The sequence below is a fragment of the Schistocerca serialis genome, chromosome 5, assembly GCF_023864345.2.
Source record: "Schistocerca serialis cubense isolate TAMUIC-IGC-003099 chromosome 5, iqSchSeri2.2, whole genome shotgun sequence".
Taxonomy (NCBI): domain Eukaryota; kingdom Metazoa; phylum Arthropoda; class Insecta; order Orthoptera; family Acrididae; genus Schistocerca; species Schistocerca serialis.
Window position 1 is genome coordinate 388069810 of NC_064642.1, and position 16559 is coordinate 388086368.

General features: G+C 42.9%; 1 protein-coding gene across 4 annotated transcripts in view; it reads right to left on the reverse strand.

Annotated features, from left to right (window-relative positions):
* The window catches only part of LOC126480816 (neuroparsin-A), a 153461-nt gene that overhangs the window by 22223 nt on the left and 114679 nt on the right, over positions 1-16559 (reverse strand). For 2 of the 4 annotated variants that reach the window (XM_050104146.1, XM_050104149.1), the window contains exons 3-4: positions 13622-13694; positions 10207-10321 (exon numbers count right to left, since the gene is read on the reverse strand). In XM_050104146.1, coding sequence (XP_049960103.1) covers positions 10207-10321; positions 13622-13683 — 177 coding nt within the window. In that variant the 5' untranslated portion in view covers positions 13684-13694. Of the gene's footprint in view, positions 1-4937; positions 5325-8086; positions 8449-10206; positions 10322-13621; positions 13695-16559 lie in introns of those variants that run through there. The other 2 variants (XM_050104147.1, XM_050104148.1) reach the window with 2 other exon arrangements.

The following is a 16559-nucleotide window of genomic DNA, read 5'->3' on the forward strand; positions in this document are numbered from 1 at the left end:
AATCTCTCCATTTCCTCCGGTATTCACAGCATCTCTCAGTTGCTACTCTGGTTAAATCTTCTCCTTTTTCCAGTTGTTTTCTTCAACTCCTTCCAGCCACTTGTCCTTGCCACCCATCTTCACTGAGTTAATCTGCAAATGCTGATATCATTTTACCTTTAACCTTCAATCTTCTCTTGTAGAGAATACTCAAATGTTATCACTCCAACCCTTCCAATTTCTCATTTTTTTTTCAGTTTTGTTATGTCCATCTGACTCCTCAAAATCTGCTTTTCATTCTTTATCTTTTGTCCTGTCATTCATAACCCATGTTTCTGCAGCGTACAAAAGAACTCGTATATAATATGTTCGGTGTATCACCTTCTTTCTCTGAAGGATTTCTTTGTTCCGTATCATTTTCTCCCAGTTCCCTCAAAGCAGTCGCCTTGCCTTGTCCATTTACTTATCTCATGGTGATTGCTGCCGTTTTCCTGTATCCCAGGCACTTGAAACTTTCTACAGTTTTCAGATTCTCCTCACCCACTGTCATTCTTGCTATAGGTCTATATCTTTCCTACTTCTTCATCTACATACATACTCCTGAAACGACCGAACGGTGCGTAGTGGAGGTTGCGCTAGTCACTTCCTTTCCTGTTCCACTCAAAAATACAGCGACTGCCTACATACCTCCATATGACCTTTAATTTCTCGTATATTATCATCGTGGCCCTTAAGCTAAATATATGTTGACAGCAGTAAAATCGTTCTGCATCAGCTTCAGATTCCTTGGGGCCATTAGCACGCACTTCTTCGTAAAACGTTTTAGCCGCACTATTGCAAACGTTATATCTAAACATCTACAGCTGTTGGGCAAAAATATGGAAACACTTTGAGAAATACATGCTCGAACATGAGTGCAGATGCTAACAAAGCCAACAGGATTCGCTGTTGCATTTGACCGCGAATGGCAGCTGTGCAATGTTCAATATGTTGCAAGTGTCAATTGTGGTCACTGGACCCGAGCGTGCTAGCTGTGTGTTTCGGTTTGAAGAATGGTTTGAAGAACACACATAACTGTAGGATTTGGAGTAGTGAAAATCCACATCAAACATTGCAAAATGTTCATGGTAGCCTAAACTGAACGTTTTTTGCCCATTGAGCAAGTACAAAGTGTACGGCCCCTTTTTCCGTGATAGAACCATAAATGAGGATGACCAGGAACGAAATGTTTACTTCATGCAAGATGATGCACCACCCCACTACCAGGATTTTCTCAGTGACTGCTTTCCAGGCCAATGGAATGCCCGTGATACGCCAAGTGCATGCCCCCACATTCCGCAGATCTGGCACCACTCGATTTTTTTTTATGTGGATTCATAAAGGATATCGTGTTTGTACCTCTTGTGCCGGCTTCCCTGTCTGAACTTAGAGCAAGAATTTATGCCGCCACTGAGCAAGCTACACCTGCAGTGCTGTAGCGAGTTTGGGAAGAAATTGACTTCCGATGAGATGTGTGCAGGATAACGAATGGAAGCCAGATACAACATTTAGTTTAAAGTAACAAGAAACTTGATGTTTCCAGAATGAGATTTTCACGCTGCAGCGGAGTGTGTGCTGATATGAAACTTCCTGGCAGATTAAAACTGTGTGCCGGACCGAGACTCGACCTCGCGACCTTTGCCTTTCGCGGGCAAGTGCTCTACCAACTTTTTTTAAAATTCTTTGTTGATCTCATTTTGTTCGTTGTATATGCTCGGGGCGGACGTCTCATGACACCAGTTCAGGTTGTTCGTTGATCCGTTCACTCAGTTTTTTTATTACAGAGGGTAGCTAACCCTCTGACCGAACACGCTGAGCTACCGTGGCGGCGTCCAACTGAGCTCACGCCCTGAGCTCACGCCCTGAGCTCACGCCCCGTCTTTACAGCTTTACTTCTGCCAGTGGGTCGTGCTTGGGTAGCTCAGTTAGAGAGCACTTGCCCGCGAAAGGCAAAGGTCCCGAGTTCGAGTCTCGGTCCGGCACGCAGTTTTAATCTGCCACGAAGGTTCATATCAGCGCACACTCCGCTGCTGAGTGAAAATCTCATTCTGGAAACATCCCATATGCTGCGTCTAAGCCATGTCTCCGCAATATCCTCTCTTTCAGGAGTGCTAGTTCTGCAAGGTTCGCAGGAGAGCTTCTGTAAAGTTTGGAAGGTAGGAGACGAGGTACTGGCAGAAGTAAAGCTGTGAAGACGGGGCGTGAGTCGTGCTTGGGTAACTCAGGGGGTGCCGGCATGGTAGCTCAGCGTGCTCGGTCAGAGAGCTGGTTGGACACTGTGATAAAAAACTGAGTGGAAGGATCAACAAACGAACTTCAACGGATGTCACGTGACGTCCGCGATGACCAAACACAACAAACAAAACTGAAGAAAAAAAAAAGTTGGTAGAGCACTTGCCCGCGAAAGGCAAAGGTCCCGAGTTCGAGTCTCGGTCCGGCACACAGTTTTAATCTGCCAGGTAGTTTCAAAACTTGATGTGTTTTCCTACAAAATAACAGTAAGCCCAGCTCAGCGCCTTCTTTCAATAAATTTATATGAATTTTTAAAGTTGTGAAGTCCCTTTTGAAACACTCTGAATTGTTGAACGTATGGCGGGTGCTTCCGTAACCAAGAGAGCAGAAGTGTCTGGCATTGCAAGTGGTATCATATGCAAGACTTGTACTGCATACAGGAAAAGCGAAGAAACATCGTCCGGTAAGTCACAACGCCGACGGAAGTATGTGTTGACCGATCGTGACCAAAAGCGAGGAGAGGACAGCTGTAAAGGTCACTGCCGAACTAAATACCGAGCGAGGTAGCGCAGTGATCAGCACACTGGACTCGCTTTCGGGAGAACGACGGTTGAAACCCGCGTCCAGCCATCCTGATTTAGGTTTCCCACGATTTCCCTAAATCGCTTCAGGCAAATGCCAAGATGGTTCCTTTGAAAGGTCACGGCCGATTTCCTTCCCCATAGTTTCCCAAGTCAATGGGACCAATGATCTCGCTGTTTCATTCCCTCCCCCCAACCAACCAACCGAACTAAATGCCGCACTCTAGAACACTGACAGCACCGAGACAACGCGAAGCAGGAAATTGCTAGGCGAGTTGGAATACCAAAACCACGCAGCAGTGACGTAACAGGAAAACGTTGTGCCGAAACCTCGACTAAGGAGCAGTGGGAGAATGTCATTTAGTCCGGTGGGTCTTGTTGCACACAATTTCTAACTTCTGGACGGGTTTACGTCCCAAGAGTGAAACGTGTCTGGGATTCGGTGATGATTTGGCCGATAATATGGTGATTTTCCATTGGTCACATGACTACCCTGAAAGCTCGCATTACTGCCAAGAATTATGTATCAATTTGGACGATCAGGTCCAGCCCACGGTACAATGTTTGTTATCCAATGGTGACGCTGTGTTGCAAGCGAACACGGCATCAGACCACACAGCTCGCATCCTCCATGAGTTCTGTGAGTACGAGGATGAATCGTCGCTTCCACCCCGTCCACCCACGGAATGTTTCCCGTTTTAATTTTAGCGCACTGTATATTCTCCTGACATCCGGAGTGGAAACTGAACCTCTTTTCGCAAAGTGTGAGTCCTATATCTGTTCTTTTCTTCGAAATGCATCGATATCTATCATGAGTCTGGCGTCTGTACTTACCACTGGTCGAGACGATTACGACACATGTCTCAAATTCAAAAGGAGCGAGAATCCAACTCTCCAGCTTTCCCAAAAGAACACCAGCCAAATATCGCGGTGTTCGTTTGAGCAAGAGCACCGCTGATTGTTTGCCCATCGTCGTCAGCCATTTTACCGAATACAGTGACCAGCTGTGAGCAGCATGTTCTTCAACGGTAATTTTCTCTGTGTTACCAGTGAAAAACCATTACAGAATTCACTGAGACCTTCGTTGTTTTTTCAATCTCCCGAGTGAGTCTACGTGTTTACAGAAGTTACAGATTTATTTTGTTCCGTTTATAGTCAAAATTTATTCTTGTGTTTCGTAACGCCTTTGGCCCTATGTTATCTGTAAGCAAATATAAAGACATGGCTGCACGTTCATAGACCGTGAATAGTTAAAATTGAAAGAAAATAGCACTCGGTCACTATTTCTAATGAATTATTCGGGTTTCAACACTGCTAGGAGTGTCTTCCTCGGAATTTAAATCAAAGGTCGCAAACGGACTGCAACCGCGTAAGTAACGAGCAGCCCTTAGTGGCTCGCCATCACAATTTTTTATCTTATATATCTTTGTGACTAATGCCCTTTTAGCATATTTATTGTTTTATACATGACATATAAGTACTGTCAGTCTTTCACGACGATTCTGTACTTACACTCTGTATCATACGTTTTTAGTCATAATTCTGTGGCCATGTTATAGACCATGCTTTGATATAAATTCTGAGGAAGACACTCCTAGCAGTGTTGAAACCCGGTTAATTCGTTAAAAATAATGACCGAGGGCTGTTTTCTTTCAATTGTACATTATTTAGATCCAGAGTTAACTCTTTAAGAAACCTTGTCCAAATGTTAGCAACAGGAACTCACTGCCTGCTGTTCAGTGCTCTATTGCAAAACCGGTTTGATTACTTCGCTTATTTTTTTTTCAGTAAGGAGGCAACTGAATTGGCGGAAAGTTTAGTTCACAGAAAGTTCCATTACAGATCTGTAAGTCTCTATCATCAGTCTGCTTCTCCTGGAAAGAGGCAGATGTGCTATAAAAGCCGTTTATTAGTATTAATTCATGAAAGAGAAGTGACAAGAAATTCTTGAGAGTGTTTCCGCAGCCTTGTAAAGAGCAGAGAGCGAATTAGTTCAGTAACGTAAAGGAAAAGCTTGCAGCAAAATGTAGAATGCTGTTAACTGAAAGACAGTGTAACAAGAATAAGGTAAAAGGAATAGGAGAAAAAAATAAAAACAATAGAAAATAACAGGAATACTGATAATGTATTTATTGTGAAAGAAAAGAACAAAGAGACAGAATAAGAAGAGAGAAATTTACTCACTTGTGTCTATATCAATACATGTAAGTATTGTGATGACAACATAAAAGTGAGTCGTGTTTCTTCAACAAACTGGTCGAGTTCAGAGCCGTATGTCGAGTGTGGAAGCTGTCTCACTTAAATGGAGATATATCTTAGATAAATATGTATTCGTCTCGTTACTAAGTGACACATTCATTCCTCTTCTGACAGGGGAAGACTAACGATACTGAAGCACTGGAGAGTCGCCAGGGAGCAGCCGACGCATAACTTTTGTGCACAACTCAAACCGTCCCCGCAGCTCTCATAATCGCTGCATCTCTCTCCTGGTCCCTGAAACACCAGTAGAATATTTAACCTCTGTTCTTCAAGGTGGCGCCATTTTCTCAGGTTCGCAGGTTTCCTGGTCGTTCCTAAGTAAATACAAAAATATTTAGATGTTACTTCAGCTACACAGCTCACTTCCTGTATGAGGGAAAAGGGACCAAGTAGTGTTGCCTGATATACCTATACTTCAGTGGTGTTTGTTTATATTCTTCTTGTACTACAGCCTCTCTTGTTCTGATTCATCAGCATGTCTAATATCATCTCGGTCTCAACAATGAAGGCATATTGTCAGTACCTGTATAGTTGTGGTACACACAATAAAGATCACAAACCTGTTAGGGATACCGTATTCCATCCCAGAGCAGTAGGCAGATGTTTTTACATCACACAGTGATTTGGATTCCCCGCCAGGCTGCAGTCTGAGATACTGCGGCTGACAAGTAGACACAATTGGTGCACATTGTTGTCTGATGCATTCCTCTCACACAGAAGGGTATATTTTTGCTGTTGGTCCTTGATGTACTACTATCTTCAACAACTTTGGAGATGCCATATTGACTTGCGTGTCATAGCAGTGTGCTGCTTCAAAGGATCCAGCGTCTGGTGTTATGCACTCTGAAGGCAACGGCACGTTGAAGATTTATCACAAAAATTAAATGTCAGTTAATGACGCATCAACGGTATAAGCACTCAAGAGCTACTGTGATAGCCAATACAAAAAACGAAAATCACAAGTCTTCGCTGTAGCGTAGTGGATGCAGACGTGGATTATATACTCAAAGAAACTAGCTTCACGTCGAGCTAAATGCTATTTCTTTCGTCTTAGCCTTTTCAACACATTCTTGGTCTTTCTTACGAATACAAGTATGACCTATTCTTAAATATTAGATGTTATTTATATTTCCGTTTGATTAGAGAAAGAAAGACGAAATAAATATTTGGCTCTTTGCTTCCAAATATGTGGCGCTTTCCATGTGTATGCTCCTGCAGGAACATAAAAGGACAGTTTAAATTGCTGCAAGTGAAAGGAGCAGAAATAAAATTCATGGCGTCTCCAAAGTTGTCGAAGGTACGAGTACAGCAAAGATGGTCTTTCTTTCTTTCACTGGTGCCATGTCCCGCACTGACGCAGGGTCGGCATTGTTAGGAACGGAATTGGCAAGGTTAGTATGAAGGGGTGGCCAGATACCCTTCCTGCCGCCACCCCGTCCCCCCCGGGACGGAATTAGTATACCCCAGCTGTCTGCACCTAATGTAATTCGTGGAATAGTGCGAACGTGTTCAGATATCGGCGAGTCGTGTAACTGAGGCGGAAGGTGGGGACCAGCCCGGTATTCACCTAGCAGGATGTGGAAAACCGCCTAAAATCCACATCCAGGCTGGCTGGCACACCGGCCCCCGTCATTAATCCGCCGGGCGGATCGATCCGGGGCCGGCGCGCCTACCCAAGTCCAGGAAGCAGCGCGTTAGCGCTCTCGGCTATCCTGGCGGGTTTAGTACAGCAAAGACGATCAACAGGAATATATTCCTTTTTGCGAGCTGAATGCATCGGGCCACAAACAGAGGGTACAATGGGCGCCCTCTGAAGGAGTTCTGCGCGTAAATAGCGCTCTCAGTCACGCACTGCCATTTGGAGATGGGACCATCACCTGAAATAGCAGGCAATACCTTCGGGTGAAATACTGCACCCTAAGGCCATATAGGTTGAACCTATTCAGAAGACGTAATAAAATGGAACACCTACAGGCGTCCTTACGATATTATTTATTATATGGCTGCCAGTTTCGGTGCTTCAGTATACCATCTTCAGGCCTTAATTGACGCTGAGGGGGCTAACTCCAATCGTATACACAATTCCATCTGTGGCCAACATCTACGAACTGGCTTTCGCACACTACCTGTAGGAACGATGTTGTGTCACCAACCATCAGCTACGAAGTTGGAGTTGGTGGGTGATGGTCGGAGACACAACATCGTTGTTACAGGTAGTCAGCGAAAACCAGTTCATACATGTTGGCCACAGATGGAGTCGTGTATACGATTGGAGATAACCCTCTCAGTGTCAGTTAAGGCCTGAAGATGGTATACTGAAGCACCGAAACTGACATCCATATAATAAATAACTTCGTATGGACAGCTGTAGGTGTTCCATTTTACTACATAAGTGAGCAGGCGAAGAGCCTCAAATCTCCAGTCAGAAGGATGGACACACAAAAACTATTCAGAAGAAGCCAACGCGGACAGCCACTTGGCTCTCATCGCTTGAAGCCTTCAGACCGAGTCATTAAACACAATGTTTGACTGTTGCTTGTCTTACAGTTTTCTCTCTTTTGGTATTTCTGTAATTAGAATCCTGTTTTTAACCAGCTGTTCACGACTGTAATAGAGCAACTACCGACGCCTCGGAACTTTTATTTGCTCCAACGTTCATCGCGTCACTGTCTGCCGAGTGATAATCGAATTTTTGTTGCGCTACTTGCGGCGACAAGGATAGTTGAGAATTCACGCAGTACCTAAGCACAAAATGTAAGAAAAACTAAACTTACTAGGAGAGACGTGAGACCATTAAAATATATTTGCTCGAAAATTCAAGACACCAGAAGGAGGTGCACCGTCATGGAAGCCGCATAGAGTGAGTTAGTTCAGTAAACAACAGTACAAGAGGAGACAGCTGCTACAAGATGTAGACTGCTGGCAGTCGAAAGGAAGTGTCGAAAGAAGACGGAAAAAGGAATAGGAGAAAAATAAAACAATAGAAAATAACAAGATTGCTGCCATTAAGTTTATTGTGAAAGAAACTAAAAATAGAGAGACAGAACAAGAAGAGAGAAAATTATTCATTTGTGTCTATATTAACGCACGTAAGGCCCTACATAGTATTATGATAACAATATAAAGACGATGCAAGTTTCTTCAAAAGAACTAGACGAGTATGTGTCAGTTGAAAGTAGGGACGTCTGAGCAAATATTCAGACGTCCCCTTATTATGCCAGCATCATTCCTCTTCTGGCAAGGGAACACTCTCGAAATAGCATTCTAGAGTCTTCAAAGAGCAACCGGAACATTTTCCGCCCCGGCAGTCCATGCCGATTCCGCACGATACAAAATCATTGCAGTAGTCTCCGGGCCCCTGCAACACCATTAGAACATTTATCCGCTGCTGTGCAATGTAACTGCCATCCGCTCAGGCTCAATGGTTCACTGGTCATCCGCAACTAAAAATGAAATACGTAATTCAAACTTCAGTTGAACATAACACAGTTTTCATAATGCAAAAGGAACAAAGTAATGTTTTCTGACTGTTCTGCACCGCAGTTACTTCCTCATGCACTTAATTCTTCTACTACAGCCCCTTCGCTAGCATTCTAACCTACCAATATGACTGCAAATTACTATCATGTAGGGGTTACTTGAATCACAACGAAGGAAAATTGTCACCTACTGCATAGTTGGCGTACCCCTGACAAATGTTACAAACCTGTTACGAATATCTAAAGTTCATATACCCTCCCGGAGCGCTACCGATTTCATGTAAAAATTAGTGTGATAATGTAAGTAAAAGTAAAGTTACTGCTGAATTCCGTTTTTGTCTAGAGCGCATAGTTTCAACGAATAAAGTGTGACGGTAGCTGCAAGCATGAATTACTCGTAGCAGAGCTGTTACTGTAAAACCTCTAGTAACCCATGTCAATATAACAAGAGGAATAATTTTAGAGAGATAGCATCCGTATAACTTCAGAGACTGTTGATCAGACACCAAGCTCGGCATCGTCTGGTTTGAAGACAGTATAGGCGAAGGCGGTAACAGGGAAAGCTACTTGGACTGCGTCAAGATTATGGTAAAGAAAAGTCCGGAGCTTCACTAAGTCTAAAATATGGGATGCTGTTTAATGATTCAGGCTGACATACTGTAGTCTACAGGGGGTTCTACGGTCATTCTCAAGTCATAGTGTGGTGCAAAGAATCATTTTAGACTATTATGTCTATCTATAACATAGGTATCGTACCCTGTATCTTCCACGACGAAAATTTGCCCATATGAACGACTGACAAACGTTACTTTGGTGAGAACAGAAGTGAAATAAATTGTCTTTCGAGCCCTCCTAAATTTCAAGCTTTGGATACTGTCGAGACACAGTAGTCACCGGCGTGGTAAAATAAAATTAAGGATACAATGATGTCCTCCCACACCACCCCCTACCACACCGCCACCCCCACCCGCCCCACCGGAATCTCTTAATGAACTGTGACTATTTTTCTGCAAGGAATGGCAAGATTTTGGAATCTATCATTTAGGCTGTTGCTGAATTAAATCATGCCCAATAAAAAATAATAAATTTTTATTAGTGAACTTATGCTAGCTGATGTGTACCTTCCTTCTTGTTCAGAAGTTCATCTTAAACTGCATGCAAGTCGCCTGCGGAAACACAAAGAGAGAGCGAAAGTGACATACAGTGTTATTTACGAAAATTTTTTCCAAGGACCTAATAGCACGTACGCCTTACTAACTGCAAAGGAAAAGAAAATAAATGATACTGCTTAGTCTTCGCACACCTAGTAGCACCAGCTCTGAAAAATAAGTAGAAAGGCAGATGATTAATGTGACAATAATTAAAATTATAGTTATGGAATCCGCGTAACCTCAGCTGACCCTGAAATAAAAAAAAACATCTGAAATATATGTCTAATGACTACTGTGACGATATCTTGAAAGCAAAAAGAGGCATTTTAAGCACTGCCATGGTGAACAATTTTGTAGATGTAAATAAAAAATGTGCCAGCCATGTAGGGCTATTTCCATTACCTGCATGAACCACGATCTACATGAAAACTCAGCACAGTGAATTTGACTCTTGAAATAACAACTAGACTATCAAGCCATACATACCTTGGCGCAGACTTTGCGTCCGAAGAAGTCCGTCACTTCACCGTATTCGCAACGTGTCAGATCGACGACACAGTTAGCCCCTTCGCAAGACCGGGATATTGGGTTGGCTTCCGCTCTGACAGAAAGAAAAATTTGTGAAACATCCGCGTTATAACATGAATACCGACAAAACAAGAGTAATGGAATGTAGTCGACTTAAATCAGGTGATACTGAGCGAATTAGATTTTTAAAAAAATGGAACATTAAAAGTAGTCGATCAGTTCTGCATTTTGTGCAGAAAATAACGTTGATGGCCAAAATACAGAGGATATAAAATGCAGACTAGCAATAGCATGTTAGGAAATCTTTTATGAAGGTAGCCTAGTACGGGAGTGAAAAGTGGACAATAATCAATTTACAAAAGCGGGCCGGCCGAAGTGGCCGCGCGGTTCTGGCGCTGCAGTCTGGAACCGCGAGACCGCTACGGTCGCAGGTTCGAATCCTGCCTCGGGCATGGATGTTTGTGATGTCCTTAGGTTAGTTAGGTTTAAGTAGTTCTAAGTTCTAGGGGACTAATGACCTCAGCAGTTGTGTCCCATAGTGCTCAGAGCCATTTGAACCATTTTGAACAAAAGCGGATCATGGACGCTTTCAAAATGCAGCGCTACAGAAGAAAGTTGAATGTTAGGTAGCTAGATCGAATAACTAATGAGTGAGGTACTGAATCGAATTGGAGAAAAAATAAAGTTGTCGCACATCTTGACTCGAGCTAAGAGATCGGTTGACAGGACACATTGTCAGACAGCAAGGAATCGTCACTTTGGAAATGAAAGGAAGCGTGTGTGGGGGGTGGCAGTGTTGGCTTCGCAAGGAAATTATTGCACTGCTAGCGGACTTTATGAAAGCCACAAAGGAAGAAGGTACAATTTATGTAGATTAAGGGACACGCTAATGTTAAATATAATGACACAATCGATCAGTCGATGACTTAGTGAAGAATACTGCTGAAAACGACGCATTTAAAAATATCTTATTATCACCATCGGCACAGTAAAGAGTAATGTTATGTGCAAATATTGCCACACATGCCCTCGAAGTTCTCGTTCCACATAATTAAGGTAAATAAAAAGTTTGTAACTTCCATAATTAGTATGTGATTTAATCATAATTCATTCTCAAGCCACCTTCAACGAAAATTCCTAACAATAAGTGATATCAGTCATATATTATTTAAACTGCGTGCAAACCAGCAAATTGATTTCATACGACAGTCAATCAGATCTCATCAAGTATTACTAAAATAGCAGTTCTTCTTAATACATTAATTTTAAAAGTAATTATGAAACTATTAAGTAAATGCAACCATACGCTGTAAAATCCTAAAAAATTCCTAAAACGCTGAGAGGTGGCTGTATCGCCTTCTACGACAAATTGACGAATGATATGAATGAATCTTGTCGCACGCGATCCGACCCCACCTGCTTCAATTCACTTTACGAACAATTCCTTCTTGAGGTCTTTGGCCGGCCCTCGGTGACTCATATGAAACAATTATTCTTCCTTTCAACTAGTATGACGCCTACTGGAAAACGCTGCCCTGTACTTAAATCAGGCTTCTGGGAATCAAATACAGCGTCATCAAATACGTCTCTAACTTCTTGTAACGAGTAAGCCGTGTCTAAAAAATGCAGTCATCAACTGTAAATACCGGTAGTGGTCACATCGTAGACCATTGTCTATTACTTTTCAAAGTATTGCCACCAATATCGATGCGGCAAGAATTTCTTTTTTAATGAAACGTAAGGAGTTTGCAGAAGGGTGTCTCATGCACATTTCTCATTTGATACCTCATACCGCTGAAGTATTTGCTTCCAGTCACTTTTTCCTGATCTCAAAGTACCCAAGAGTCTATAATTTTCCACTCTAAAGACATGAGTAGTATAAGACTGTTCCTGGAAATCTCCTGATGGTAGCATATTATTGTAAAACTCCTTTATAACGACTAACGGCTATTTCTCGAGATTATCTTACTTTTCTGTGATCTCTAGCGGAACCATAACGCCATGATAAGCGCCTGATCTTTGTAGAAAACTGATCCCTGAAAGCTCACATGATCCATATGTATCGAGCTTTCATTTACAAGAATTTGTCATACGGATAGTATTCGTAGGTAGCAGAAACTGAATACCTTATTTCTGAAGTTTTAGCCGCAAATTTACGAAGCTCTTGAAATGATCGCTCGTTGCAAGATACTGCAGTCTGGAATTCGTCTTTGGATATTTGCTACGGCTATAAGTCAGCATGGAAGAATGAGTACTTCCGTCAATGTATTTACGCAACACTGAATTCTGAGTTCCTGTATCCTCATACAAGAGTGACACCAAAACATAATGAAGTGTTAGTACTTCAAGTTTGCCTGAGGAGTGTAGTGACCAACTTAGTGGGAATACCCGTCCTCTCAAAGAGGAATAAAGTTTCCCAGGAACTAAAGACTCAAAAAATGTGAGTGCATCTGAATTTCGAGACGCGTTGCGAGCGCCTATATGCTTTACTTGCATGCATCATTCTCGTTGGCAAGTATGCGGTCCTATTTCTCGTGTCACACACTAGAGATATTACGCTATTAGCAACACACGCTGTCCGCAGAGCCCCTTGCAGGAGTATTCGTCGTGTTTATCAACTGTTTCCAAGATCAGAGTCGTATAATCAGAAACTAGCTTTTCGCAAATCGTGTCTTTTATTCTTGCCACCGAGTAGCATATCATAGACTGATGCCGAGTTCCGAACACAGCGTGGTAATCAAAAACTACTCCAAAGGCTTACGCTGACTTCTCACGCCGCTGTATTCTGTTAGAATGAAACACGTCTTAAAGACTTAAAACTTCGATATACCTTATCACGTTCTCTCGCATGTAAACAATAGAAGAAAAATCTTTCGAAAACTATTCAGGAGAAATTTTCGACAGGAGGAATATGTCACCTCAAGCTGCGACAGACAGAAACGGTACTGGACACCCCCAGCTTACACGGTTACGGAGTATTTTACTTTTAGTTTGTAAAACATGATAGCAGTTCATACCAGACTGGATACGCCATAAAAGAGACTACAACGTTTTTCTTTCTTTCACTCTTAAACAAGCAGTGGGAGAAGCCGAGGTATGTCAGTTGTCTCCCAGTAAAACCTGACAGAACCAACTGGTCAAATAAAGGAGAAATTCGCGATTACTTCTACGTGTGACTTGCAAAACAGATCGAATATCATGTGTCTAGCACTTCTGGAAGGCCTCGAGATTATAGTTTATTTATGCCCTTACCAATTCTAAATGTAATAATCTCGGGAATCGCCCACGATAGAGAACGATGAAGCAAAATATTCGGAAGAGAGATACTATAACAACCCGTAAGGCATATTCTACGCAGAAGTGAAGTCCTTACCTGTGGAACAGGATGACGGCGATGAGAAGGGTGGCGGCGACAAGTGCTGCTGCGGGCTTCATGGCGGCGGCGTCTGAAAACACAATACGGACGTCTTGTTAAGTTCGGCTCTGTATTTCGATTTCTTTGTGCTTCCAGTAGATAAAGATGTCATTACCAAATACTTGTGAGCCAAAGTCAAGGACGAAAGTAACTTCCGCATGATGTGTCACTGTCAAGTATCATTGCTCGATGAAACTCGCACCATACTTAGAAAGAACTGCTACAGTGCAGTACATATGCCAACTGCCGGCTGGGGTGGCCGAGCGGTTCTAGGCGCTTCAGTCTGGAACAGCGCCACTGCTACGGTCGCAGGTTCGAATCCTGCCTCGGGCATGGATGTGTGTGATGTCCTTAGGTTAGTTAGGTTTAAGTAGTTCTAAGTTCTAGGGGACTGATGACCTCAGATGTTAAGTCCCATAGTGCTCAGAGCCATTTGAACGATTTTGAACATACGCTAACTAAAAGAAAAACGCAATAAGACGAACTGAAATGACACTTCTACTCAAAGATAACTACTGTACTGAAGGCACCGCGATTTATGATGGTGCCCTGGACATTACAAAAGACGGGAGGCAGTTCTTAATGGGGTGTTTTATCATCACAGACGGCAGTGTATGTTCTGCAACGTGCTGCCATGCTGGCCGTAAGGTTGCTAAAGAGTTATTGTGGTAGGGCAGGGCGCCCCATTCCTCCACCAGCATGACTGACAACTTTCGATGATTGTTGGTGCACTTGGACGTTCTGTAATACAGTTCCCCAAAGCATCCCAAATGTGCTCCATGGGATTTAAGTCGGGGGACGAGCAGGCCAGTCCATTCACTGAGTATCCTCTCGTTTAAGTATATAAGCGTAACGCTGCAAAGCGATATGAAATGGAACGAGCCTGTAAGGATTGTAGAAGGGTAGGCGAAAGGTCGGCTTCGCTTTATTGGGAGAGTTTTAGGAAAGTATGGCTCATCTGCAAAGTAGGCCGCATATTGGACATTAGTGCGAACTATTCTTGAGTGCTCCTTTTGTTTTGGAATCCAACCAGGTCCTATTAAAGGGAGACATAGGAGCTATTCAGGGTCGGGCTGCTAGATCTATTACCAGTAGGTTCGCACAACACGCAAGAGCTAAGAAGACGCTTTGGGAACTCAAAGGGGAATCACTGGAGTGAAGACGACTTTCTTTTCAAAGAGCACTACTGAGAAAAATTGAAAAGACCGACATTCAAGTCTGACTTCGGAACGATTCTACTACCGCCAACGTACATTTAGCGTAAGAACCAAGAAGATAAGGTTAGAGAAATTAGAGCTCATACCCAGGCATACAGACAGTTGTTTTTCACTCACTCTATTTGCGAGTGGAACAGGAAAGGAAATGACTAGTAGTGGTGCAAGGTACTCTCCGCCGCGCACCGTATGGTGGCTTCCGGAGAATGTATCTGTATGTAGATGTACCAAGAGCACCTCCACCTACTCCACACGATGCGGTCGCATCCATATAAATGAAATCACGGCAGAATGCAGCTCTGAAAAGACTCACATGGGGAAGGAGAACAGCGTCACAGTAACGTTGTTTGGCGACTGCACCGTGTTCAAAGATTTGGATGTCAGTACGCCCATGCAACATTATGCCTCCCCACATTATAACACCAAGTCCACTAAAAGTATCATATCGAACAATGATGGACGGACCCACATGTGGTGAGAGATGGGGACACGTAATCCACCCAGGAACATAGTCAAACATGATCGTTTTGGTGAGCCAAGAGCTATAGTGTGGGGAGGCGAAAGTTAATTTCGTCCTTAATTTTTACATACCAATGTATATTAATTACACACCAGTGTATATTAGGTTCATTAAAATGCTAACAAAATGTATGCGTTTTTTTCACTTGTAATTTGTAAAAAAACGATTCATTTAATTAATTAAGTGATGAATATTAATAAAGACAAATAAATGTAAAAAAATTCTTTTTACATATTACAGCTATTCGACACAAGACAATCATATTACAAGAACAATTATGACTAATGCCCTAGAGAGAGAAAGATACTGTCTAAAAGTGAGTGATTTAGAAAGCAACGCTCGTGCTCTCCGTAACTCGCCCCTTTGACGTACAATGTCCTGTGGACCATGGATGCATGTTAAGAAGCAGAACGGCTCTCAAATAAGCGACTGGCTCGAATTCTTTTTGACTAATAGGAACCCAGTACGTTGTCCTGGATGGCGAGCGCGCATCAGAGAGAAAGGTAACTTTAGGAATGCTCTAGGAAAGAGTGACGATATTCCTGCTCTCCATGTCAGAGTGGTTATAATTAAAGTGCAGTTACTCGAGGAGATCCAGTGTGGGCCGTAATTATTGTATGACAGCGGAACTTGGTAGATATACTAATGCTAACGCGGAACCGATTTATGCTGGAAATAGATGAGTTCCAAATTTGGCCGCCAGGTGGCAATCTGACGCTTTACGCCGTTTGCATGATGGTGTAACATCCTCACTGCCATCTGACGAGCCTTAATGTGAGTGGACAGTATTGCTGTCGAGAAGAGAGACCGTGCACTGTCTGTGAAACTGTTTCATATGAGCCGAAACAATTACAGTGCTGCATTGAGAGCGTATCGTCGCCTGAAGGGTATGAGGAGACGACCGATGTCATTAAATGGTTTAAAGATTTGAATACACGGGCGAGCTTGTGTGGCACCTGGAAGAGGAAAGCGTATTATTCCAGTGGAAGTTATTGATGAGGTTACTGTTGCTGTAATTGACAGTGAAGCACGGGTAGTGTTAGTGTTCGTGCAGTGACACGAGAACTGTCCGTCCCATGGTAAACGGTGCTGAACATTTTGCTATCTATTTTGGACTGGTACCAGTACAAGATACAAACGGTGCAGCAACCGAACCTCATCA